The sequence below is a fragment of the Moschus berezovskii genome, chromosome 1 (genome assembly GCF_049115385.1).
Source record: "Moschus berezovskii isolate FMDL1 chromosome 1, NW_MosBer_1.0, whole genome shotgun sequence".
NCBI classification, from domain to species: domain Eukaryota; kingdom Metazoa; phylum Chordata; class Mammalia; order Artiodactyla; family Moschidae; genus Moschus; species Moschus berezovskii.
In genome coordinates, this window is record NC_142460.1 from 140,097,173 (window position 1) to 140,124,205 (window position 27,033).

At 39.0% G+C, this 27,033-nt stretch overlaps 2 protein-coding genes across 2 annotated transcripts in view; one reads left to right on the forward strand and one right to left on the reverse strand.

Moving 5' to 3' along the window:
* Positions 1–27,033, reverse strand: part of MED12L (mediator complex subunit 12L) — a 378,565-nt gene that overhangs the window by 35,081 nt on the left and 316,451 nt on the right. The window contains exons 24-39 of the mRNA XM_088839846.1: positions 26,698–26,839; positions 24,931–25,051; positions 24,454–24,555; positions 23,637–23,750; positions 19,695–19,894; positions 16,601–16,789; positions 15,919–15,993; positions 15,611–15,801; positions 14,645–14,806; positions 11,837–11,948; positions 8,880–8,969; positions 7,740–7,849; positions 7,409–7,544; positions 6,345–6,506; positions 3,625–3,987; positions 1,012–1,168 (exon numbers count right to left, since the gene is read on the reverse strand). Coding sequence (XP_088695972.1) covers positions 1,012–1,168; positions 3,625–3,987; positions 6,345–6,506; positions 7,409–7,544; positions 7,740–7,849; positions 8,880–8,969; positions 11,837–11,948; positions 14,645–14,806; positions 15,611–15,801; positions 15,919–15,993; positions 16,601–16,789; positions 19,695–19,894; positions 23,637–23,750; positions 24,454–24,555; positions 24,931–25,051; positions 26,698–26,839 — 2,426 coding nt within the window. The remainder of the gene's footprint in view (positions 1–1,011; positions 1,169–3,624; positions 3,988–6,344; positions 6,507–7,408; positions 7,545–7,739; positions 7,850–8,879; positions 8,970–11,836; positions 11,949–14,644; positions 14,807–15,610; positions 15,802–15,918; positions 15,994–16,600; positions 16,790–19,694; positions 19,895–23,636; positions 23,751–24,453; positions 24,556–24,930; positions 25,052–26,697; positions 26,840–27,033) is intronic.
* Positions 6,784–27,033, forward strand: part of P2RY12 (purinergic receptor P2Y12) — a 49,955-nt gene continuing 29,705 nt past the window's right edge. The window contains exon 1 of the mRNA XM_055411626.2: positions 6,784–6,840. The gene's annotated coding sequence lies outside the window, so the exon portion shown is untranslated. The remainder of the gene's footprint in view (positions 6,841–27,033) is intronic.

Consider the following 27,033-nt stretch of genomic DNA (forward strand, 5'->3'; position numbering starts at 1 on the left):
TTTGAACTGTGGTGCTGGAGAAGACTCTTGAGAGTCCCTTGGACTGCAAGGAGATTAAACCAGTCAATCCTAAAGGAAATCAGTCCTGAATATTCATTGGAAGGACTGATGCTAAAGATGAAATTCCAATGCTTTGGCCACCTGATGTGAAGAGCTGACTCATTGGAAAAGACCCTCATGTTGGGAAAGATTGAGGGGAGGAGGAGAAGGGAATGAGAGATGATGAGATGGTTGGATGGCATCACTGACTTAACGGACATGAGTTTGAGCAAGCTCCAGGAGAGGGTTTCTTCCTGAGGCCTCAAAATGTAATATTCAAAATACAATTTTAAAAATCACAATATAACACAGAATGAAGAAAAATATTATATGTTAAGAGTGGCACATCCTAACAAAATGCAGACTGAAATTTCAAAACAAATTATTTTGCAGAAACAGGCAAACTTTCATTTAGAGAAAAAATTCATTTCTAACTAAGAGATTTTTTATTTAGAAAATCTGTATTCTAGATATAAAGATTATTTGGGTTTAAATCAAAGCAATACTAACATTTACTGTGATCTAGGAAGGTTTTATTACTTATATCTAAATCTATTTGCTGCACCAAATTTCTGAGACCCTACATGGTATAAACAATTAAAAATTCATAACATGAGGAAACAATAAAAGACACTGAAATACTGTCTAATCTTTTAACATGTTGATAAGAATTATATCTGATAAAAGTGAATGAAATTTTCACAGCATAAAAGTATTATCAGGTTTATATCTTACACTTGAGAGATTGATCAGTGGTTAATTTCCTTCAAAAAATGGATAAAAATTTTAAAAGTGGCACATAAACTAGTCACTGAAACCTTATTTTAGAAGAAGGAAGAAACTGAGTGGAGAGAATTACAGAAATGTCCCCTGAGCATGCACTCACTCCCATAAGTTCTATAAGAGCGAAGAGAACCCAAAGCTATTACTTCCCATCTTGGAGTTGCCTGACTTCGCTCTGTCCTCACTTACCTGGAGTGACAGACTGGTTCTGAAGGAAGAAGCCGGGCTGCTGGGGCTGACCCATGAGGTTGTAGCCCCACAGCGTGGACTGTGGGTGGTGCATCACCTGGGAGGAGATGGGTGAGTAGTTGGGAGGCACTCGGTACATGCTGCTCTGCGGATACTCCTTCAACACAAAGTTAAAGACGATAGTTACTTACTCCATACACCACATAGATGTTTAACACAAAATCCTTATTTGAGAGAGCTCCTATCCCAGCAAACAAGGTTATTCTGATAAAGTGGAAGACAGAGGGCAAGAGGCTCAATATATTCTCTGCAAAACATTCCTTTAAAACTCTTGCCTGACTTAAAATGGACTTGGCTACAGTGGGGGAGATGAAACCAGTCAATCCTGAAGGAAATCTACCCTGAATATTCATTGGAAGGACTGATGCTGAAGGTTCAATACTTTGGCCACCGATGCGAAGAGCCAACTCACTGAAAAAGACCCTGATGCTGGGAAAGATTGAGGGTAAGAGGAGAAGGGGACGACAGAGGACGAAATGGTTGGATGGCATCACCGACTCGGTGGACATGAGTTTGAATAAACTCCAGGAGATAGTGAAGGACAGGGAAGCCTGGCATGTCCATGGGGTCGCAAAGAGTCAGATACAACTGAACTGAACAACAACAGTGGGGGAAGATGGAAAAGGATCTTCTCTGAAATCTGTTTTTTAATACTAAAAGGACACTTAGAACACCAATGCTGATCACCGCCTAGAGTAGAAAACGCATCTTCAGTTGCTGAGTCTCCCGATGATTTCATCTTAGAAAGCTTCCCTGATACCTTGGACCTGGATGAGAATTAGCCAGAAACGCGCACAGGACTTTGAAACTAGTCTCCAGCCTAGACAGTGTCTTAGTTCCAGCTTTCAAGAAAGCACTGTACAGAAGCAGACTCTCCCCACGCCACCCCCCATTTTGTCCCCTCTGCCCTTCACCACACCTCCTGCCCAGGGCTTTCTCTTCTTCAGAATAAGTGCAGAGACTCTAAGGATCACACCTGAATATTTTCCCCACTGCTCCTCCTCTAGCCATGAAGATGAAGGAAAAATAAAAGCTCGGTTCCCTGCAATATATATGACTGCGAAGAGGCAACTTCAGGAGAAGTGTGGGAGAAAAGGACATGACCAGAACTCACTTGGGGCATGAGATGAGCTTGGTGTCTTTTAAAGCATCTGAAAAGGACAGAAATCCATCCATGTGGATAAACAGGTTAAGCGACCTAGATTGGCAGAAGTGCATTCTGGGTCTTATTGAGCATCTTTTTCAAAATAGAGACACATTCGTAGAAAGGCTCCATGAGAAGAGGGCAATGACATTCAAGTGGGGATCCAAAAGGGTGGGTCGTCATTTCTATAATAATACTAATCACCACGCTATCAGCTAAGAAAAAACGTCTTGGTTTTGACTTAGGTGGACAATAAGTAGTCATGATGACAGGTCAACAAACTGTGAATATTTCTTCTACTGCACAATAAGAACTCTTAAATTTTATAGAAAAACATCACAAATTCCCTCTAGAGTATTTTTGAGGTGAATTTAAATGATAAGACATTTTACACACTGATGCTATAAAATTATTTCTGAATTACCATCTCATAGATTTCTGAAGTTTTCAAGAAAAGGTTATTCTAGATAGGGAAGGCTATCAGGGAAACAAGAAGTAAAACTGCTTTAAATTATGTTCACTTTCTCTCTTATAAAATCTAAAAATATGGTAAGAAGTAGAAATATATAGGAGAGTATGAACTGTGGTGCTGGAGAAGACTCTTGAGAGTCCCTTGGACTGCAAGGAGATCCAACCAGTCCATTCGAAAGGAGATCAATCCTGGGTGTTCATTGGAAGGACTGATGCTAAAGCTGAAACTCCAATACTTTGGCCACCTCATGTGTCGAGTTGACTCACTGGAAAAGGGTCTGATGCTAGGAAGAATTGGGGGTGGGAGGAGACAGGGATGACAGAGAATGAGATGGCTGGATGGCATCACCGACTCGATGGACATGAGTTTGAGTGAACTCCGGGAGTTGGTGATGGACAGGGAGGCCTGGCGTGCTGTGGTTCATGGGGTCACAAAGAGTCGGACACGACTGAGCGTCTGAACTGAACTGAAGATGAAATAGTAAATGATGAAACCTCAGAATCATCTTATTAGATAAGCTAGATGGGGTCCTATCTAAGGAAAACAGTTATTATGTTAATTTACTACAGATATCAACTGCTCAAAATACAAAAAATATTTTAGAAAACGCCTCATAATAAAAATACATACAAGGATGAGATTTTATTAGGTAAAAATATTCAAGTTCTAAATTTGAGAAACTGTGAGACAGTGAAATAGTAAATAAATATTATTCACAGGCAAAGTATAGAATTAAACAGTTATGAAAAGCAGAAGAGGCAAAATCAGAAACTATGATCCTGCTATCCGTGAAAAGTTTGTATGCTGTTAATTACATCTGAGCCCTTAAGATCACTTACTAATGGGCTTACACTGCACCTCAGAATGTTTCCTAGGGATGTCACTCAGGAGCTGGTAAACCTCTCACCCGCGGTCTCGCTCTGCTTCCCATACTCACGTCGGCCCTTGAGCTGGACTTCGTCTTGCGCTTCCTTCCCTTTGTCTTCTTCTCTTCGTCGGTTGCGGTTTTTCCCTGATCTGACAGCTCAGCTGATTTCCTCTCAGGTTCCTGAGAGATGGGAGATGTGGGCTCTTCCTCTTCCTCTTCGGGAGGCAGAGGCAGTGGCTCGAGGTAGTAACTCCGGGGCTTGGGCGTGGGGTGCGTGTGATACAGGAGGAGGTGATGCTGCTCCTCATACTTGATCACCTTCCGGTCCACTCGGACAGTCCCGAACCAGGCCCAGGACAGAGGAGCCGGGTTCTTCTGACCCTCAAACAAATCCCACGGGGACACCTTCTGCTTCGTGGAGACCTGGAGACCCTGTGGTGAAATAAGGAGCTATGACCACATGCTCAGATCTTTTGCTGATATGGAAGCCAGGCTTGCTTAGGACACAGATTCAGAGAACATTCTGGCTCGAGGGGGCCTTAAAGAACTCTAGCACACAGCAGTCGGGTTAACTAATGAGTCCAGGCTGATACTAGATCACTGAGGGCAGTGGCTACATTCCAGGCCTGTAAGTCCAGATCCACAGTCTGTCACGACACTCTGTTGAGGCTGGGACACCAGACAGCCCAGTAATTTTTACTGTAAATGCCATTTTCTCCATTTAGGTTCTTTTTTTCCCCCCAGCAAAAAAAAAAAAAAAACACACTGCAAATTTCATATTACTGTACTAAAAACCTTTGGAATCTATTTATTGTTTTTAAGATAAAACAAAACTTAAGACTCAAATCACATTCAACCTCTAATTGGGCTCAAATTAACTTCAATCCAAACATGTATGGACTCGGTTCAATACAATCATCTTTCATGTTCTTAATTAGGCAGTGTCTAAGTAGTTAAGTAATATTATTACAGAATTAACGTGTGCCAACAGGTACAAATAAAGTCCTTCAATTCAAGCTTATCTCCACTGAGTTGAAGAAAGGAAATGTTATTCTCTTTCTGAAACTACAAGCTTTTTATTTTTAACATGAATTGGTGCTATCCCTTGGTATTCCCTGTCATACCAATCAGAAAATACTTTTCTCCAAAGTAAGCCTGAAGATAACTGCTCAAGTCAACTTGAATAACGTGAATGCTCCTATTCCCAACTACACATGCTCTTCCACAGGTGGCTTCATCCAAAACCACAGCTCAGTTACCACCTGTATTTTGACTGTTTCCTAATATCTGTCTTGACATTAGAGCTCTTTTCTGGGTGCCAAGACCATGTATCCAAATGGAATCCAGAAAGGACAGTGGTGCAAAGACAACCTGCGCCTGACTCTAGAGTCTTCTCTCTCCGCAGTTGTGTGGGTATCAGTATTCAAGGCGCTCTGCTTTACTGACAGTTGCATTTTGCCTGTAAGCTACAGTCTCTCGGGCCTTTGCATAAACACTTCCCTTTGCCTGTACGCTACAGTCTCTCGGGCCTTTGCATAAACACTTCCCTTTGCCTGTACCACACTTTGCCCACCTCCTGGCTAACTCTTATTCATCCAAAATGATGTGTCAGTTTTCCTAAGGATCCTGCTCTGACTACCTATCCCTCATCTGAGTATGATGGCTCTTTCTCAGGATCCTCTAACATTCTGTACCAAGACACACAAATCTCATGACACGGTGTATGTTAGCCATTTAGTCGTGTCCAACTCTTTGCAACCCCATGGACTGGACTGTAGCCCACCAGGCTCCTCTGTCCTTGGAATTCTTCAGGCAAGAGCACCATCGTGGGTTTCCATTTCCTTTTCCAGGGGATCTTTCCAACCCAGGGATCGAACCCGCATCTTTTGCATCTCCTGCATTGGCAGGCAGGTTCTTTTACTACTGGGTCATGTGGGATGCATGACACAGTAACTGTCCATCTACTTTCCATTCAGGGTAGGAGCTCTGTCTTTCATCTCTGTTATCTTGGAACCCCACAGTTGTTCAATGTTCATTGAAAGAATAAGCGACACTGTTTCTCACGTTTTGGGCTTCCCAGGTGATGCAGCGGTAAAGAATCTGCAGGTCAATGCAGAAGATGCAGGAGACTTGGGTTCAATTCCTGGGTTGAGAAGATCTTCTGGAGTAGGAAATGGCTACCCACTCCAGTTTTCTTGCCTGGAATACTCCAGTATTCTTCCATGGAAATCCCATGGACAAAGGAGCCTTGGGCTACAATCCATTGGGTTGCAAAGAGTCAGACATGACTAACTGACCTCAGTTTTAGAGCTTTAGACTGACTCAAGTTTTAGAGAACCATACTTAATATCTTATGTAAATCAAGTGTTCATTAAATGTTGTTCAGCTGATAAGAAAATAAAGTGCTATCACTTAAAAAAATTTTAAACAGCTTTAAATTTTAAAGCTATTTGAATTTTAATTAAAAATTTTAAACTACACGGAGACTTTTATCAATACAAATTTTTTCATCTACTAAACATATTTCTTTTTTTTTTTTAACAAGGTTTTACTTACTTTTCCCTTGATGGGCTTCAAAAATTCATTTAAATTCAGGAAAACATTTAAATGAAGATCTTCAACATCATTATCTGTATGATAATGCCAAAGACCACTGCATTTAAATGACAAGGCTATGTTTTAAAAAATCAAGAAACAATAAAATTAAGATGTTTCATATGCCCTATAGGAAGACAAGAAAGAATAAGTGCATGTATTTATATACATAAGGAACAAACATTTCCTCTTGCCTGTTTTTTATCTATAGAATCGAATCCAGCAATTTTGTTTCCCTTTGTGTCAATCAAGGAGCCCATAGGCTCACAGGTAATGACGTCACATGTCTGTTTTGGCAAAGGTAACAGCTGTCGAACTTTGTCAATACTTTCTGACCGCTTGTCCCCCAGCTCTTTCTGAAAAAGAGAGACAGTGAGAGAGACAGAAGTGAGACAGAAATTATAACAAAGGGAAACGTTTACAAGGAGGAAGTTCCCCTATGAAACATTTCCTTTTTATAGCTGGAATGTTCTTTAACCTTCAACAGGGTCTAGGGGGCAGCTCTCAGTGACCGTGTGCTTATGTTTCATTTCTTCTATTTAAGTAGAAAATAGAACACATATGAAGGCACCCTTGTTACACAACAAACATCACAGTGCTGAAATGACAAAAACCCACAGTAGTATTTGCAACCCGAAGACAGGAGCTGCGGCACGGAACACGTTCTCCAATCCACAGTCAGGCCACAAGGTAACCATTGGTTGTTTTATTAGTAAGGTCATCGGATATACTAATTTTTTTCCTGCATTGTTCGTTTATAGTTTATTTCAAAAAACTGTATTAGTGGCTAGGCAAATGAACTGAATTTAGAAATAGCAATGCAAATGTTTAATATTCAACTGCATGTTGCCAGTGGAAGATGAAATTTACCCTAAATCTAATGTTGGCATTTTGGTTACATATTTGATAATGGACTTCTACAGTCCTTTAAAAAATTAAATATGTTTTATGAGTATAATTATTTTAAGAAAAATCTTCAAGCTATATATACTTCTAACTTTGGGGTACTGAGAAGCTGAGGTAAAACAAACAGCAAAATAATCACCTGATACTAAGTTGAACGTAAAAAATAACGTCTGATTTAAGGAGTAATAAAATAACGTGTGCTAAATAACAAATCCAGAAGCCACGTGAACTCCTAAGCAGGCCACAAACTTACTTTCAGTTTCTTGACTAAGTTCATGTATGCGCGTTTGTTCTCTTCAGATCCCCCGCTAAATAACAAATCCAGAAGCCACGTGAACTCCTACAAACTTACTTTCAGTTTCTTGACTAAGTTCATGTATGCGCGTTTGTTCTCTTCAGATCCCCCTGGGGATGCATTCGATAGGTCAGAGGCCAGTGTTCCATTGATTAAAACACCCAGCATGTCAAGAACTGTTGTGAATAATTCACTAGGAGGAGAAAGAAAAGATTTGCACCTTAAAGCAAAACCCAGATACTGTTAACTAACTGAGCATTTTTATTTAAGGCATAGAACTGTTAATGGTAACCTAAGAGTATTGATGTGGAAGAATCTGTGGCCAGAATATGAAAGCCTCCACTGTATATATATGAAGCAAAGCCAATGTGAAATGTTAAGGACCTACTTGTTAGTGTGCATGTCAACGGTTCCAGAAGTAATGATCTGAAGGAGGAGAAGTGCCCAGTCTGTTGTCCACTGGGTGCTCCTCTGCACTGTGTCAAACATTCCTCCCACCTAGCACATAAAAAAATACAATGAAAAAAATCAGCATAGTGTTACAAAGACCACTACCACCACTTTACACAACCACATTTTGAGGGGTTCAAAAATTTAAAAGTTGCTCTAAGCTATGGATTATCCTGTCTTCTCTGCCAAGTAGCTATATATTTGCCAGTCTTTTTGGTTCCATTAGCACAGGAACTGGTCATTCAGAAAAAAAAGGAGGAGGTGTGGAGTGTAGACACGTCATCAACATCAATTACACACTAGTAAAATTAGCTCTCTGTTGTTCCTAAATTTCATGATATTCAGTTTCATTAGGTTACTTTCACCCAATTAAATCTGAATAGATGTAAACTTCGTGACTCAGTATCTACAAATTTTGTCTTGTCAGTTACTATTGAATCTAAGTCTGTTGTCATAATAATACTTGGAAAGAGCCAGTAACACAGAAGTAATGATGAGTGGAAGGCCTGGCCCTTAGGATTGCTCATTCACAAGTGGGAATTAATATCAAGCATCAGGCAAGCCATCTTTCAGAGAGGCTTTTATCTGGTCTCGTACGTTAAGAAAAGGAAGAGTCAAAAGAATGTGCCGGAGAAAGAAATGTTAAATTTCTATAAAACCTGCCTATGGGATTTCTCTTTATGATCAATTTGATGGAAAGTTTGACAACATTTTGACTTAAAGAACATTTTAATACAGTTTTTAAGCAAGTAAAGTTAAAGCTAATGCTTACCTCAAGTTAGTACTTCCCTAAGACCTACTCTTGGCACAAACAGAAAAGAGAAAGAGAGACACTGGGGGTGGGACGCAGGAGGCAAGAAGATACCAAAAATATCTACTGTTGTCTAGAAGCCAGACCAGACAGGAAGGACAGTGGCCAGGAAAATAGAAGGTCTGAGAGTCAAGGAAGTAGTAAAGAGAACAAACAGTGGGCTTCACCTCGTAACGGAGACTGTGACCACAGCAGGAGTGGAAAGCTGGAGTTATTTTTACATGGAGATAAATTTAATGGAGGAAAGACGCTAGAAGGGTCTCTTACCAAATTGAGGCGGAGTTGCAATGCTTCATGCATCATCTGTCGTGCTTTGATGTCATCCTGGTATCGTTCTTCTCTCCAGTTACTTAAAATCTAAACCAAAAAATAAATGAACACAAACCCCAATACTTGTTTTCCCTGTTAAATTTGATTTTTCCCATATTTAAAGTTAAACTTTGAGTTTTTAAGTGATGAAGACAACTTCTTAGTTTAATAAATTAAAAAAGAGGGAGGGGATAAAATTTTGCTTTCCTCCCCTTCCTCCACACAGACAGGAATAGAGCTATTTTTTGTTTGTTATCTAATTACATACCCTGTTAAGAAAAATCTTATGTAATTACATACACTGTTGATAAGTCTTAGGAAATGCTTTAGAGGATCATCAAGTTAAGCATTAACAAAAATAAAGAATATTTAAAAAATACATCATTACACTGGTCTTGTAAAGATAAGTGTAAAGATAAAGGGGCTTCCCAGGTGGCTCAGCAGTAAAGAATCTGCCTGCCAATGAAGGAGATGTGGGTTCAATCCCTGGGTCGTGAAGATACCCTGGAGGAGGAAATGGCAACCCACTATTTCCAATATTTTTGCCTGGAAAATCCCATGGACAGAAGAGCCTGGAGGACTACAGTCCATGGGGTCGCAAAAGAGTCAGACATGATTTAGTGACTACACCACCACCACTACCACCATGAAGATAAATAGAATTACATTATATATCAGTCTCCTCTTTTATTTCTAGGGACAGGCTGTGAATCCTAGCAAATGCATTACTCTGATCTTTCATTGAAGGGGAGAGGCTTGCTAGTCAATTAACTTGTCTTCCTTGACAAAGGTAACGTAACCAACTTTGAAAAATGTGACATCTTGGACATAGCCGAGTTGCATACCAAGTTATTAAATAAATGCTTCCTCACTTATTCAGACAAATGTTGGGGAAGGGACAGGTTGATCAGGGAAGGCAAACCACAAGTGGGAAATTCCCGCATCAGATGTATAAGCAAAAAAAAAAAGTGCTCTGAAGTAGGGCATCTACTGAGAATCATCTCAAAAGAGCTGAAATGAGTCATATGCAGAAGTAACTGAGTCCAACAGATGATCTGTGAGTATGCCACATGGTAAATGTAGAGCATTTCAAATCTCATCAAAAGATATAGATGAATCTCCCCCAAGGAAGGTGAAGGGTACAAAGTAGTTTAAAAAAGCCCACAAGCTGTCATGGAGCTGACATTCTGGTAATAGGACAAATCAAAATAAGTAGAGCAAGTGGTAAGAATCATGACAAGGGGACAGAGAACGACTGTGGTCGTCATTTTAGAGAGTGATGGAGGTGGAGCTAAGGGATGGGAGGGGACGAAGGAGCTGAGGGCTGAGCAGAGATCTGCTGAACTGAGGGAGCTGACTATGTCGATAACTTCCAGGGACGGAGAGAAAGGCTGTGCAACAAGAAGATGCTTGGCAAGATCAAGGAACAGCAGCAACATGGTCATTGTGTACAGAATGGAGTGAGTAAGGCCATGTCAGGCAAGAAGCAAGATAGAGGTGGGAGCCAGTGACAAATCATGGAGGGTCACATAAGCCTGTACGGGGAAGTTTTACTCCAGGTATAGTAAGAAACAGGGGTTTCCCAGGTGGCACTATTGGTAAATAATGTGCCCGCCAATGCAGGGGACGAAAGAAACATGGGTTTGATCCCTGGGTCGGGAAGATCCCCTGGAGGAGGACATGGCTACCCACTCCAGTATTCACGCCTGCAGAGTCCCATGGACAGAGGAGCCTGGCAGGCTACATTCCATGAGGTCGCAAAGAGTCATACACAATTGAGCACAAACACACAATAAGAAACTGCAACATTTTGGGCACCAGAAAAACATGTGGTTTACACTTTAAAAGGATCACTCTGGCTGTTGTGTAGAGATAAATTTCACATATCCAAAACGTAGCAGATTATTAGAGAACCGAGTGTCTTGTTCAGGTTCATCCAGTACCATTAAAGAAGACACAGTGTCTAGAATCAACAGCCCTGTGGGAGGCCTCCATTAGGCACAACAATAGGATAAAACATCCCACAGAAGCAATCTACCCACTCTTCTCCTTTCTATACTTTCAAATTCCAGTTTGATCACTCAGTTTCCTCATGGCACACAGAACATAAGTGTTTCAAATAGTGACCATGAGAATTACAGCTGGTGGAAAGGCAAAGTCCAAAGTCTTTGTAAATGAACTAAAAATGCCTTCTGATTTAGCAATGAGTATCGTGTGCCCTGGGACTTCCCAGGTGGTGCTCGTGGTATAGAACCTGCCCACCGACACCTGAGATTCACGAGATGCAGGTTCAATCCCTGGGCTGGGAAGGCCCCTGGAGGAGGACAAGGCAATCCACTCCAGTATTCTTGCCTGGAGAATCCCATGGACAGGGGAGCTTGATGGGCTGCAGTCCACAGGATTGCAAAGAGTCGGACACAACTAAAGCAATGTAGCAGGCTCAAGCATGCACACATCTTGTGCCCTAGACCAGCATCACCCTGGTTCTGGCAGTAAAACTGAGTTTTGAACCTACAGAGCTCAAGCTGAGACCTTCCCTGCCATGTGGAAACCCAGTAGAAGACCTGGAGAGAGGGCAGGCTCTCCTTGTTACTGACATGTGCCCTGCAACACAGATTGCTCCAGGACCTCTCCTAAGAGACAAAGTCAGGAGAGGAGCAGATATGACAAAGTTACGTGCAATCTGAAAAATGTGACTTTTACAGACATCTGTCCAATGCCTAATTCATATTATACTAATGCTAATATCACAGTGACCAGAATGCCAGATAGGAGAACATGACATGGGTGGTGCTTTCCTGCATCTAATCAAAACATGCTTTGCCCTTATTAGTTTAAGCCCAGTGTTTGAAAGGAAAACAAATGAATGGCATCAGGAAAATACTTGCCTAGCTCAATATTCTACTGTACTTTACCTGGTTAACTTGATTCTGCAGAGATGTTAGAAGGCCTTCTCGTTGTTCATCTTGTCCCTTAAGGCAGGTAAGGACCAGTGAGAGGAATGGTTGTTGACTCAAAAGAGACATACTATAAAGGAAGTAATAACAGCAGATCTAGTTAGAAAGAACAGATTACTTCCTGTGCAACACTGATTTCCTGCCCTCGGGTTACTGGTTTTTATTTATTTTACTATTAGAAAAGGGAAGGAAGTAGTAAATAGCCAAGACTACTTGAAAAGTTAAATCATATCTCTAACTAATAAGGTTTAAAACCACCGTAATGCTTCTAAATAATTTAATATGTTCTCTTGTCCTTGAAGGCATCTGCAAACGAGCATAAATTCATACTGCATCTGAGTGGGGTGGGAGGGGAGGTGGGAAGGAGGAAGAGAATGCATGATTTGTATCAGTAAACTGAACTCAAAGATAACATAGCAGAAAGAATATCACTGTATACACAGAATAAAAAGAAAAACTTTTAAACTTCTCTCACACAGTATTTGTATTTTGTTGTTGTTTAGTTACTAAAGTCACGTCTGATTCTTTGCAATCCCATCTACTTTACTTTAGCCCACCAGGCTCCTCTGCCCATGAGATTTTCCAGGCAAGAATACTGGAATGGGTTGCCATTTCCTTTTTTTTTCAGGGGATCTTCTCAACCCAGGGAGCGAACCTGTCTCCTGTATTGCCGGCAGATTCTTTACCACTGAGCCGCCATTCGTACTTTAGGATCCAGGAAACAGGCCCATTAGGATTGTTGCGCTTGTGTTGTTTTTCAGCACATTTCTCAAGACCAATTAGACGGGCATGAGTAGAACTGAGATGAGCACCGAGGTCTGAGGCCTCCAAAACCATTCTGCCAGCCAGTGACCTAGTACACAGCTCCACTACATCCCACAGGCTTGACTTGTAAAAGAGTTTTAAGATATTTGATTTTAAAAATTTATTTTAAATTGGCAGTTTAGTCCTATTTCTTACATGATCAGAACCAGCTGACATATTGATAAATAATTTTGCTACACTGCAAAGAAAGATTTCTTAAAATGAGATTGAGGTCAAAATATTTCAATCCGCTTCATTTTACACTAGCAGAGCTTAGAGAGACTGACTTAGGAAGAGCCATCTTCAATCTCTGCAATAGCATCTAGGATTCCTGTGGGAAGTGAGGCAATGTATATGCCATCATTAGCCAATCAACTTTGAGAATTAAAATTGAGTTATCTGGTTGGTAAATAAATACTGTCAAAGGGGATGAAGCAAGCAGATGCCAAGCAACATATGTGGAAAGCTAGGCCAATAGCAAAGTGTACTTTAGTTAAGGGCACAGACTCAGAGGCCAGACCACCTGGGTTTCAGCTTCACACCTCCTTAGCTATGTGTCCTTGAGAAATTTACTTAACTTTCTAGTGCCTCAGTTTCTTCGACTGTAAAAAGGACATAATAAAAGCACCTCAGTATGACTGCTGGGAGATTTTTAAAGTCCACATATGTATGTAATGAGTTCTATATTGAGGCTGACATTTCATAAGGGCTTAGTGAATGGCAGCTACCAATTAGGTCACTAGAAATTATTATTGATTAGGGCATAAGAAACCCAAAATGTTCAGAATGCTCAGAATTTTTATTTTTCAATGTTAGGAATTTCCTTTTACCTCTGAGGTGCTAAATTCATCATAGTTTTACATTAGAACATGTTTATGTTCTTTTTCAGTAACATAATCATTTTTCTAATATAATTACTTAAACCTTTTCCAGGCTACAAAACTTAAAAAATATTCAACTTGGAGGATCCTATATATTAGGATCTAGCCAAACATATAGGCTAGAATAAGAACGCTAAATGTTAAAAATATTAGTAACTTATTTCAGGGTGCAGTATGACAGAAGTATAAAGTATTCCATGAAATTTAAGCATAAGTACCTAAATAACAAGAAAAAAACCTAAACAACTGTTGAATACAGGGACTGTGGATATCCAGATCTGATTCAGCAGGTCTGGAGAGGAGCTGAGAAGTCAGTATTTTTAATAGTGCAGTAGTGATTAGGGTACATAGGCAGAATTGAATGCTAGTGCATTACATATTATAAACTGGAAACTTTATGTAACAGAACTTGGCCTATCAGATTATTTTCAATTCCATACAAAGATGAAATTTCAGTGGACTCTGAGTGCAATGACTATAACAAACCTAGACAGCGTATTAAAAAGCAGACACATCACATTGCAGACAAAGGTCCATATAGTCAAAGCTATGTTCTTTCCAGTAGTCATGTATGGATATGAGAGTTGTACCATAAAGAAGGCTGAGGGCAGAAGAATTGATGCCTTCAAATTGTGATGCTGGAGAAGACTCCTGAGAGTCCCCTGGGCTGCAAGGAGATCAAACCAGTCAATCCTAAAGGAAATCAACTCTGAACGTTCATTGGAAGGACTGATGCTGAAGCTCCAATACTTCGGCCACCTGATGCAAAGAGTCGACTCATTGGAAAAGACCCTGATGCTGGGAAAGATCAAGGGCAAGACAAGTAGGGGGTGGCAGAGGATGAGATGGTTAGATAGCATCACAGACTCAATGGACATGAATTTGCGCAAACTCCAGGAGATAGTGGAGGACAGAGAAGCCTGGCATGCTGTAGTCCATGGGGTCACGAAGAGTCAGACATGACTTAGCAACTATTAATAACCACCACCAACAGAGTACAATGAGCATGTACATCTGTAGGACATTGAATTTTTTCAGCCATTATTTAACCTCTCACATAGAAACAAAACTTCAGCCATACCTTTTCTGCTTTTGTCTGTCTCTTTCCTTTTTGGAAGAAGAACCCAAATGCTGTCCTTTCTCCAGCTCCTCCCCAGCTGCTTTCAACACTCTTCCCTGCACGGAAGTCGGCAGCCTGGCAATTAGGGGAGCCACCAGCCACACACCCCTGCGTTCAGAGGAACTAAAATTGGAAACAGGTGTTACACCCAAGGATATACCCAAGGCATCCTTTTACTCTGCTCTCACAGTTCTGATTGAAACTCCAAAACAACACTTACATTCACAGGACACATGGGTTATTCTAAAATTTGCCTTTTACTTCTATACTCTGTTTCCTCTCACCAAATACCAGACATTTGCACACACTCTTCATGTTTATGGAAAGCACTAAAAGGTGGGATTCTGGAAGGATACTATAGCTCAACTATTTTTTAAGTCTGGAAAAGTGTTTTTCTATGATTCTGGCTTTCTGAACACTAACAGTCCTTTTGTCTAACAAGCAATATGCCTTTCTCTCATGGTTAAAATCTGAAATGTTCTGATTACATTAAAGCATATAAATAACCAATTTCTAAAGTTTCTAAATTCACCAGTTATACTTTACACCAAAATGATGAAATACAAGTCTATCTGCCTTTTGTAATTATCATTTGAGCAAAATTGCCAATTAAAAAAGATGGCAGAAAGCGTGTTTCCTATATTAGGAACACCACGGAATAGGGCAGCCTCAGGGCACATGAAAGAAATTCACCCCTCTGGAACGTCATCTGTGGTTCCAAGGAGTCTGGGCCTGCTCAACCACATTTGCAGAATGCTCAGCTACCATGCAGCCCAGCAGCATATTTGATAATGGACACTTACAAGCAATTATTTTCCTAACATTCCTGCAGCTTTATGAAAAAAAGTCTGCATTATCCAAATAAAATGTGCAGCTACATGTGAAAAATGAATGATAGCTTTGTAAAACCACAGGAAAAAAAAATACCTTAGAAATGTCTTTATTCCATTTTGTCTCGTGCTACTTGTATCAGTAGTTCCAATCCCGTTTGGGTTGAAGAGGCCCATACCAGCATTAGAAGAGTTATTGTTTAGGTCAGCCGACTGTTGGAATACCTCTATTGTTGCCTTGGCAATATTGTCCAGCAGGTTGTTCATTTCAGCCACCGAACCAGAGCCCTGGAGTCAGACATGAGAAAACAAGCACCACTGTGTTTTACTTTATCCACAAGCATCAATGTTGTATTGCTTTTCATAACATGACACACACATTCATGGTTTCATTAATATACTCACAGGGTCCTTCAAGCACTGTTTGATCATTAACTGAAGCTCCAGCCAGGACTGCCTCAGTGTCCACTGCTCAAGATTCTGGGGAAAATGGAGTTAGCACGTTAAGAATACCAAACATGTCTTAAAGTATAAGAATCCGCTGCAGTATTCTCTTTCTCAAAAAAACAGAGGAATGATCACACACGATAAAGGGATTCCTATGACACAAAAGGCTTCCAAGTCTATTACATATGCTCATTATAGAACAAAGGAAAAAACAACAACATTAAAATAATGTGCCTTACTCAGCTAGGCATTGGAAATGAATAAGACAATCATTTCTTCTCCCAAAATCTATCTAAATAACTCCATTACAAAATGATTTTGATATTTTATGAATAACATAATGAAGACAGTCCTTCTACAAAGCTTATTTCTCATGTAGACACAATAAATATTGATACAAATTAACATATCTGCATTTATAGATACATAATGGTTGTATACTTTTTGCAGTGTGTGTATTTACCCAGCAATAAAGTGTGGCTGTTACACAAAATGGAAAATTGGGGGAATAAAAATCAGAATTAATTAAAGTGAAGAATTAGCTAGCAATGACAAAAAGAGAGAGGCGGTAACTCCTATTATAAACACAAAGAACGTGTTAAAATGACAGAAACACAGTCTTTAGACTATTTTCACTCACCTGAAGAATGCGTTTAATGTGCTGTCTTTGGAGGTTGTCCCCCTCCGTACATTCCTTAATGCCATGAGGATAACAGATCAGCTGCAATAATTTCTGCGCTTGCATGTTTGAGAGCACAGGGTCCAGAATAAGTTCTTTGTCTGTGCATAATCTCTCAGGTTCTTTTAAACAATGTTCTCCTACCCATTCCTAAAAATAAGATGGCAATTAGATTGTACTAAACTCATGGCTCAAAACAGAAAGCGGACAGCAAATTTTCCAATTAAAAAATAATAGATGGAAAAATTAGGAGGGAAAAGGCTTAGAAATTTTCCAGTATTTTGACTTCTTACAAGTATAAAGTAGAATCTTGGTTACAAAAATTTTTTTAAAAAGGAATGCAAGAAAGAAATATGCAAAAAAAAAAAAAAGGAGGTGAGCAGAAAGCTCAGTAAAGAAAACACTAGTATGTGTTTTCAGTTGCAGAATGAAACTTTGCTCTAAGTACTGTTTTGTAATCATCTTTTTTAACTTGCTATGTAACAGTAATGATTCTATATTATAATGTGTATCCCTCACTTTTATGGAATGCACTGTAGTAAATCCCACTGGATAGATAAGACATAGTATAACACTGAGAAAACTGTCTTCCTTTTTAATATCATTATGAATAATGTTACCTTTATAAATACCTGTGCACATCTGTTCTCTGTACAATTATGTTCTTTGGATAATTTCTTACAAGTACAATTGCTGAGTCAAGGATGATCAGGCTCCATAGCACAGCAATTAATCAATCTCAGTAATGCTATCCAGACATCAGTAATTTCTTAAGCATCAAAATGTTTTTAAACTCTTCAGGTGACTTCAATGTGTACCCATAATTAGAAACCAATGCACAACTCAGCACACTCTCAACATATATATGACTAATAGCTAACTTTTACCATGATTACAGTATACTTTAAGGAAAACATGACTCAACATTATATTATACCAATAGCAAAGTGAAAAAGAGCATATATGGTATGCCTTTTTTTTTTAATAGGAAAGGAGAATTTAATAAAAATTGGAAAGATACATCAGAAAATAATGAAACTGATTACCTAGGGCAGGGAGGAACACAGTGTAGAAAAGATGAGGGAAAGAGATGTACGTCTCTGAGTATACCTTCTCGCCAGTAGACTGACCTTTGCTGTTGTTCAGTTGTTGCTATTGTTATTTAGTCACTAAGCTGTGTCCCACTCTTTGTGACCCCATGGACTGTAGCCCAACCAGCTCCACTGCCCATGGGATTTCCCAGGCAAGAATACTGGATGGGTTGCCATTTCCTCCTCCAGGGATCTTCCCTACCCAGGGATCAAACCCACATCTCCTGCATTGGAAGGCAGATTCTTTATCGCTGAGCCACCAGGAAACCCCAGCTGACCTTTGGGAGTATGTTATTCTAAAGATAGATATGGTAGGAAAAGAAATCTAAACTGAACACAAAACCAAATGAAATCAATTCTATTTCAAGTGAGTAATATAACCATACTGAAAAAGAAAGGTCAAATAACTTTTTAACACAATACTGTAAAACCTTAGGGAAAAAAGAAATTCTCAACTCCTTTTAGGAGACTCATTTTTTTCACAGTAGTATAGGTGTAGTAATTCCAAAATTTCTTCAGGTTTATTGTAGAAGTCAACAAATCAGTAAATGATTGATGTTATTGGTATCCAGGACTCTTGGAAGAGAGCACTTTCAAGACAGACTGAAGGGATGCTAACAAAAACTTGAGCTGTTTGAACAGAATTGGAGGTATCAGTATAAACTCATGATTATTCACACACACATTTACGTATATGGATCCTTTTTCCCCCCAGCTCTGTCTGCTAAAAGGGCCTAGAAGCAATAAACGCACATTGCCCACAGCAATAAGCACATAGAGAACTCAGATCTTGGTTTCTAACCACCATCTTCTTCCAAACAGAACCAAGGTTCCATGAAAAGATGAAGAATTCTAGTCTGGGGCAGGAAAAATATAAGACAGGAAAGAAAGAAAGAAAGAAAATACTTTTTATTCAAAAAGAGCGAGAGAGATGTGAAAATAACACAAGAGACGGCATGAAAAGATTCCCACTTCTGGACAAATCTGGAACAATCTGAACATGAAAATAACTGAGGAGAGTATACTGTAACTTTTGTGGATAATAAATAAGTGAAAGAAAGGAAGGGAAGGCAGAAAAGGGAAGGCAGAAAAGGTTAGGCTTTTCCTTAGAGCAGAATGCAAACTGATAAATGTGAAAAAAGTGGAGGAGCAGGGAAAAGCCACCTTGCAACCACCATAGTAAAAACTGGTTTAGACAAGAATCAAAATGGATGCTCTATGGGAGGTTGAGGGAGTTTGATGAGAAGCAAAAAACTTGCACTGTCTCAGAGAGTGTCCCCCAAACTGTTTACTAATTCCAAGGGGAAAAATGATAACTATACAAAACAAAAATTTAAAAAAAACATACAATGGAGACAGCCTGATCAAAATTAAAATCACTAATGAGGTACAAATGGGCCTCAGGTGCCTCTGGATGTGATTCCCTGAGAAGAATATAACATACTTCTACAGTATCATGGTGAGGAATGCATAATCTGACACTAACCTTCAGGAAACTAAAGACAAAGCCAAGATTACTAGGAAAACTGACAAAACTGGAATGTGGCCTACACGTGAGAAAAACCTAAGATACCAATGCTAAATTTCCTTCCTTTTAAAAACTGTATTTTAATTATGTTAATAAATGCTGAAATATTAAAAAGTAAAAAAGAACAATGTATTCTATCTCCTCTCAAATGCTTAAGTAAAAAATATAAGAAATAAAAAGTATATGAGACCATACTCACACACACACAATAAAGCAAACATGGTAAAATATAAAAAATTAGTGAATCTGTGCATAAGGTATACTAGACTTCTTTATAAATTATTACAACTTTTCAGAAAATTTGAAATTATTTCAAAATAAAGTGAGAAGGCAAAAGAGGACTATCTATGTACAAGTTTCCCACAGTACTGGGTCTTTCTCTCCAAAAGAACAGTAATACACTCAAAGTTAAAGGCAAATTAAATCTGAAAAATACCTGTTGACAGATGGTCCTCAGAACATATCTAGCATATTCTCTTAAATTGGCCGTTTCTATGGAAATGCTTTTCCCACAGGATTTTGAATTTTGTGAGGCAGTCCAGATATCCTCAGCATTCCCATCACGTCGTAAACCCCTCATGGTGAAGTCATCATTTTTTAAAGAGCTGACACTGTTACTGCCAATTTTGGCATCTCCTACATAACAGAATCACAAAAGGAAAATCACAAAAATTCAAAATATTGTAAATATTTGCAAAATAAATGAGGCAAGCATTCAGAGATTTGAAATACATGAATGGGATCATTATTGCAAAGTAAGTTGTTCAGCAACAAAGAGAAGGGATCAAGACAGTAAACGCTAGAACGCTGAGAAGCTCCGGACATGGGAAAAAAAACAAGTTCAAGGCTCATTTTTTATTTCATTTATAGAATTAAGTATACTTCCACCAAACTTGGAAAGGCTATTATGAATCACACTTAATAATCACAGAACATTGATTTCACCAATATTTCAAGCACAAATGTATGCAAATTCATTTGACTTATATAGACAAGGAAAAAATGGGTTACTCACCCTTCTAGATGTCCCTTTTTCATTTCTTCTCTTACAATGAATGACTTATTTTCTATCCATAGGTCAAGAGAAAAGTTTTGCCTTAGCCCACCTTACTATCAACTTCTTGACAAGAGAGATTTATTTCCCTGGGAATGGAAAAGGGCAATGCATACTAAGGAAGCCCTGGAAAATAGGGCATTCATTGAATAACCCATGCCTTTCACTTTCCTCTTTGTAAACATCCAAATTAGAAAACGTCACCTGATCAGCCTCTCACATACTTAGTAAAATGAAGCTCAGGAAAGTGTTTTCCTCACAACAAAGTTCTGGGGGAAAAACTGAGCAGAATTATCGAATACCTGTAAATAAGAAGTATTCTCTAGCCATGAAAGACAAAAATTTGTCATATTTTAAAAGTGAAAAATTAATGTAATTTGGTAAAAAAAGAAGAAAAACAAAGATTGCCAAATGGAAACAGAGCCTCCAAACTCTTGTCTATTTACCCACAAAGATCACAAGCATTGAACAGGAAAAATTCCTGTAACCAACAAATGAGTTTAGATAAAGCCCTCACTACTTCACTGTAAGGGAAACCAACCCCAGGTCAGTGCAAAAAGCCTTTTAAAACCCATAAATCAACCAAGAAAAACTTTTGACTCTGCTGAATTTTAAAAATCAGAATTGCTTAGTAAATGTTTACTTAAAAAATCTTAAGGGGAGAGGAACACATAATACATTTCAACTCAATATCTTATCATATATTATCATACATTTCTCATTCAAATATTTATGCAAAAAAGCACCAAGTTCACTTCACTCATAGGCATTTATTTAATTCAACAAAGCTCTTCAAAAGCTGGAACAAAGACTGAATTCTACATGTACCAACATTTAGCATGCTATTTCCAGCCGTAGAAGATATAAACAACTATTGTTGCTATTGTTATTTAGTCAATAAGCTGTGTCCAACTCTTTGCAACCCCATGGACTATAGCCCACCAGGCTCCACTCTCCATGGGATTTCCCCGGCAAGAATACTGGAGTGGGTTGCCACTTCCTTCTCCAGGGCATCTTCACGACTCAGGGATTGAACCTGAGTCTCCTGCATTGTCAGGCAGACTCTACCACTGAGCCACCAGGAAAGCCCATAAATATCATGTGCATGCATGCTCTGTCATGTCTGACTCTTTGCAACCCCAGGCTCCTCCATCCGTGGAATTCTCCAGGCAAGAATACTAGAGTGGGTTGTCATTTCCTATTCCAGGGAATCTTTCTGACCCAGGGGTGGAATCCACGTCTCCTGAGTTGGCAGGAGTGTTCTTTACCACTGAGCCACCATGGAAGCCCTATAAACAACTATTTCCACACCTTAAACTACTAGAGAAATTAGAAATTGAATTCTATAAAACAGTCCTATCTCCCTAACTCAAAATAGATCCTAGTGGACAGGACTTGAGAGAACACTTTGATAAGAACACAGTGAAGCAAATAAAACTTCAAAAACAAGGAAACAAACACCTCTGCCAGCCCCAGTCTAGGAGATCCTTATTCAATTTAGATGTTAGGATGACTAAGAAGGTCAGGAAGGCTGTGCTAGAAGCTTCTGCAATGGCAGAGACAATAGAACAGACACAGTGTTCAGTGTCTGCCTGGTCCAAGGGTCTGCTGACATTCAACAAGCCTCATCCCGACTTCTCAGACCTGAAGAACCCTCTATCACTTAGGAAGATGTAGAATCCACCAAGAACTGGGGCCAATTAAAAAGGTCAAGGAAAGGCCATGAGATAAAAATAAACTGGTGACTAGGCACTGATATTAAAATACGTATACTTAGAGAGGTTGGCAAATTACACGTGGGATTAAACCAGTCCCACAAATCAAGGGGATAATATAATGTTTCTATGGTACACATTTTGGTTTCTGCTATGAAAATGTCTATCACATATGCATCCACACTTTCAACATGAGTTGACTGAAAATCGTTCCCTGATGGGCATTAGAAACACTACAGTAAAAAAAGGTCAGTCCCTATATTTAGTTATTAATTAGAATTGACTGGCCAGCTTTTCTTTCAAACATATTAAAAGTAGAGAAATGAGCATTACTGAAATGAGCATTTAAGATTGGCAGTATAGTACTAAGAGCTCAGAGGAGAGGCTGTGGCCCTCCATGTGGCTCTACCTTTCCATTTCAAATACAAAATCCCTGGACATTTCAATAGGGGTGTGTGTGTGTGTGTGTGTGTGTTAAGGTGAACTCTAAATAGCTTGTTTTATGAAAACTCTTGTTAACTACCCTCATCATCACCAAATAATACTTAAGTGTTGTTTGCTCAGTCTTGTCTGACTCTTTGCGACCCCATGAACTGTAGCCCACCAGTCTTCTCTGTCTATGGGATTCTCCAGGCAAGAATATTGGAGTCGGTTGCCTTTTCCTTCTCCAGGGGATCTTCCCGACCCAGGAATCGAACCTGGATCTCCTGCATTGCAGGCAGATTCTTTACCATCTGAGCCACCAGGGAAGCCCCAATACTTCTTAAAGAGAGGTATAAAAGGGTCAGGATACATTCTAAAACATGTTTAAGACTCACCTAAAACAATTCATCTAAACTCAGAAAATTCAGTTCTAGCCAAAAGGAGTTCCTTTGGAACATTAGAGGTAATTTTTGTTTAGTCAAGACCAAAAGAGGGTACCTTAAGTTGAATTTAGGCAGGATGAATTCAAGAACCCTTTCCAATCCTTCAAATCCTGAATAATTTACAGAATAAAAATGTTTTAAGATACTGCACTGTAAATGAACAGAAAAGATAGTACTACTATTCTTGGAGAATACATATCAATAAAGATGTAGGGATGTCTTCAACATTATAAATTAAATGAAAAAAAGTGTGATATCTAACACTGATTTATTAACAGTATCAATATCATTGTAATTATCACCTGATGCATGAAAAAACTAAGGCAGATGGACAGAAACTTTTTCAGGATCACAGTGAAAAACTAAGATTAAAACCTAGCTTTTCTTGTGTCCTAGTCCAGGAATATAACACGAAATGTAAACCTTTACACAGATTACCAATTCAACCGAGTTCATCACAAAGCATGACTTCTGCCAACAAATGAAATTCTAACAACCCTGTGGGCAGCTAAAATGCCACACAGAAAAAAGCATTTAAATTCCCCCAGAATTGTAAGTAAGGGATAGACAGACTTCTTGGAGTCCAACTGAACATGAACTTGGAAAAAACCAACTAATTTTTCCAAGAGAATAAACAATCAAAAATGTGTTTCTAATAATTTTAACGAGAGTTAAACCTGAATAGAAATTATTTTGCCTCTGTTTCTGGTGATTAACCAAGTTCAGTGCCAGGACAATCTTACCAAGCATCATAATTGCTTTTAAGACAGCAAACACAGCTCCCACTTCAATGCTGTTGTGAGCAGCAGCTAAGAGGTGTCTATCACAAGACGATCTTATTCCAGGGAAAGGTTTGCCTATAAGAAAAACAACAAAGCTTTAACAGATTTATCATCATCATTAACCACTGTTTGTAACCATTTACAGTCAGCAGGGCTTTTCATTGTTAGGTTGTGGGCGCTTAATTGCTATTAAGCTAGCTTTAATTGACATTTCATGGATTCACTAAGAGACACTGCCAGTATTCAGTACGTTTTTTTTTAATTATTAAGACAATGGCTTTGCTCTTCAGAGAGACGTATCGAAAAAAATCAGTAGCACTTTTATCCATTTCTGCTGATGTCACACACACATTTACATAGAAATGATCCTTAGGAACAGACTGCACTAAATTCTAGTCCCTAGAATTCTTTACCTATTCCCTTCACCTTAGTAAAAGAATAAACGAAATGCCATTGCCCTAAGCTGCTAGGGTATGGTTCATAACCAACAAGAGTATGTTGGAGAATCACACTGCCCTCTAGCATGACTTGGCCAAGGAGGAGAGGTATTTTTATTGTTCATTAACTCCTGATGTGAGTTTCTCAATACACCCTGATATTACGTAAAAGAAAGGTGCTGACAACTTTTCTCAACAGCTGACAACCCCTTTCCTTCATCGCCTTGAAACAAACCCACCAAAATCAGTAAGGAGATTACAGAATGGAGAGCCTACTTGGTCAAGTTAAACCTAAAACTCCAAATGAAAACATCATCAGATGATTTCAACCGTCATCTCACCAGTTGCTTGAGGTAACAGGCAGGCCTGGGGAGCTCGAAAGAGATGAAGCAGGAGGCGGCATGTCATTCTTGCCCCAGGCTCCGCATCCGCATCTCCGCAAGCTAGGAGAGAGGATTTTAAAAGCAAGTTTTGTAACATACTGCAGAACATATCTTCCGCATTTCTCATAAGCTGAAGTTTCTGGAATAATTTAAATAAATGCTCCTTACAGTAAAAAGTAAAACCCTGGCTATTTCTTTTCTGAGAAACCTGAGAGCTCCCTTAAGAACAAGTACTAAAATAGCCGTTTCCAACCTTCTCCATTGAAATCAGTGTGACTTTGTTTGGAACAATTATTATAATTCTACCATCTCTACTTTGAAGACGTATTACTGCCCAATGCATGTCTACTCAAATTCTACTCTGTCACTCCTTCAACTTGTGAGAGACTACAGCACCAATCAAGTAACCAGGGCAGCTCCGGGATGCAGCCTTACCTGCGGCTAGGAGAGAGGGGAGTGCGACGTGTTGCACGACGTCCTCCAGGGAGAAACACTGTCGTGCTATCAGAATAGCAATGAAAGTAGCTAATGAATCATGGAATGAAAGGTCACTCACCTTCAAGAAAAACATTGACATGTTTTAATACCTAACACCCTTTTGAATAACATCTTAAGATTCATATCTAAGAGAACGTAGGCAATACCAATAAGATCTCAAATCCCAAAAGGAACCAGTAGAGGGAAATCACTTATGAGTATTACCCGCTAGGCTTTTTTCTATTTTTTAAGACAAAGAAAGAGGTTCACCCATATCCCAATGCTTTAAGACAATACTAAGCTGTACCTTGAGTACATGTAACTGAGAAACCAAACAATAAAACAGCAAAATGAAGATATCTCTAAGTGATATAACTTAAGTAAGTCTTTTTTGGCAGAATGCAGTATAATCTGATATTGAAGGGTAAGATCATTAGGAAGCAATGGAAAACAAGGAGGTTCTCCTAACTGAAAAACAAGCTTTGTGAGTGTTTTGGTGTTTCTTTCAGGAATAACTAATCTTAATTTTGTAAGATAATTAAATTAGCTTTAAAAACAACTGTGAAAATTCTCACCAACTCCTAAATTTAAAGAAGAGTGAAGATGAGTGAGGGAGAAAATGAAACAAAGAGGAGAATCAGAGGAGAAAAATTCATTCAGAGTGAAACTTCTGCCCTTTACAGATCTCACAAGACGTTCGCAGAAATAATAAGAAAAACAGCTGTAATGGCAGCCTCCACATTAAGCTGTCCTGTAAGTCAAAAACTATGGTTAGAGATTTACAGCGAAAGAGCACAGCACCTAGAGGTTCATACTAGTAATTCCAACTTTACAGATGAGGGAACAAGCAGAGGTAAAGTGAAACAAAAACAACTGAGAGATTAAGGGCCTATCTTAAAGACAGAAATTTGGGTCTCTGCTGTCTGGAAGAGTAGGTCACAGATATGAGTTTTACATCTTAGGTACCCACAGGATAGAGTAGGATTGCCCATGTGGTCTTGAGACACCAGAACTAGGAAATAAAACTTTAACTAAGAGGCAGTTTTTATAATGTATACAGTTCTTCTATATATGAGATACACTAATATATAACATGATTTACTGCAAGAAGTGATGGAAGTGACAGGAAGAAATAAAGAATCAAGATGGATTTTTAAGAAATTCACACACTGATGCAATGTTATAGTTGAGGAAATCTGTGAAAATTTATAACGGACATCTCTTCAAAAACTTTCAGACACAGTCACTAAGAAAGACTGGACACTCCTACAAATCTGAGCCTGGACATCCTAATCCCACACAACAGAACCAATACTCTTAAGAGAGTTTTTCTCACTTTGAGAAAACAAACTGGCTGACTTCAGAATGCAAACTGTGTTAGTTAAGTTATGCCCTGCACCATGAAGGACCCAAGGCACTTAGTAAACTATGAACAGACTACTCTGAGTAGACCACAGACAAGAAGTCTCAGCTAACAAAGAAGGAGACTCCTGGCATCTCCACTTTAAATTAGGCTATTTTAGTTATTTTGGGGTTTTGTGTTTTGTTTTTTTTTTTTTTTTTCATTTACTTATCCCTGGCAATCACACTCTGGTTTATCACTTCTATAGCTAGAGAGAGGAAAACAATTTCTAATATTTCAGTTAAGAGTTGAGTCAACTAAAAAAAATTACTATTGAATATTTAGTTTCACAGCTGAGTTTTTAAATGAAACAGAAAACTTACATCTACAGTGCAAAGTACATCATTAAACCCCCACACGTGATTTGAAGAACAACAAAGAGCCTTCAGGACTCCCAGCCATTCTGAACTAAGAACAGTACAGCAGGCCGTCAGCTCGGAGGAGAAATTGGCTATGTCATTAATCCTACAAAGAAAAAGAACATAGGAGAAAGTAACAAAAGACAAATACTCACACAGGATAAACTCAACAAACACATAATTTCAGTATCATCGAACATGGGATTCATTTTTTAGATTCAAGGACATAATAAAAATCCACTTGACAAACTACCTACTAGAATACGGAACAGAAGAGAAAGGAAACATCTTCACATGTTT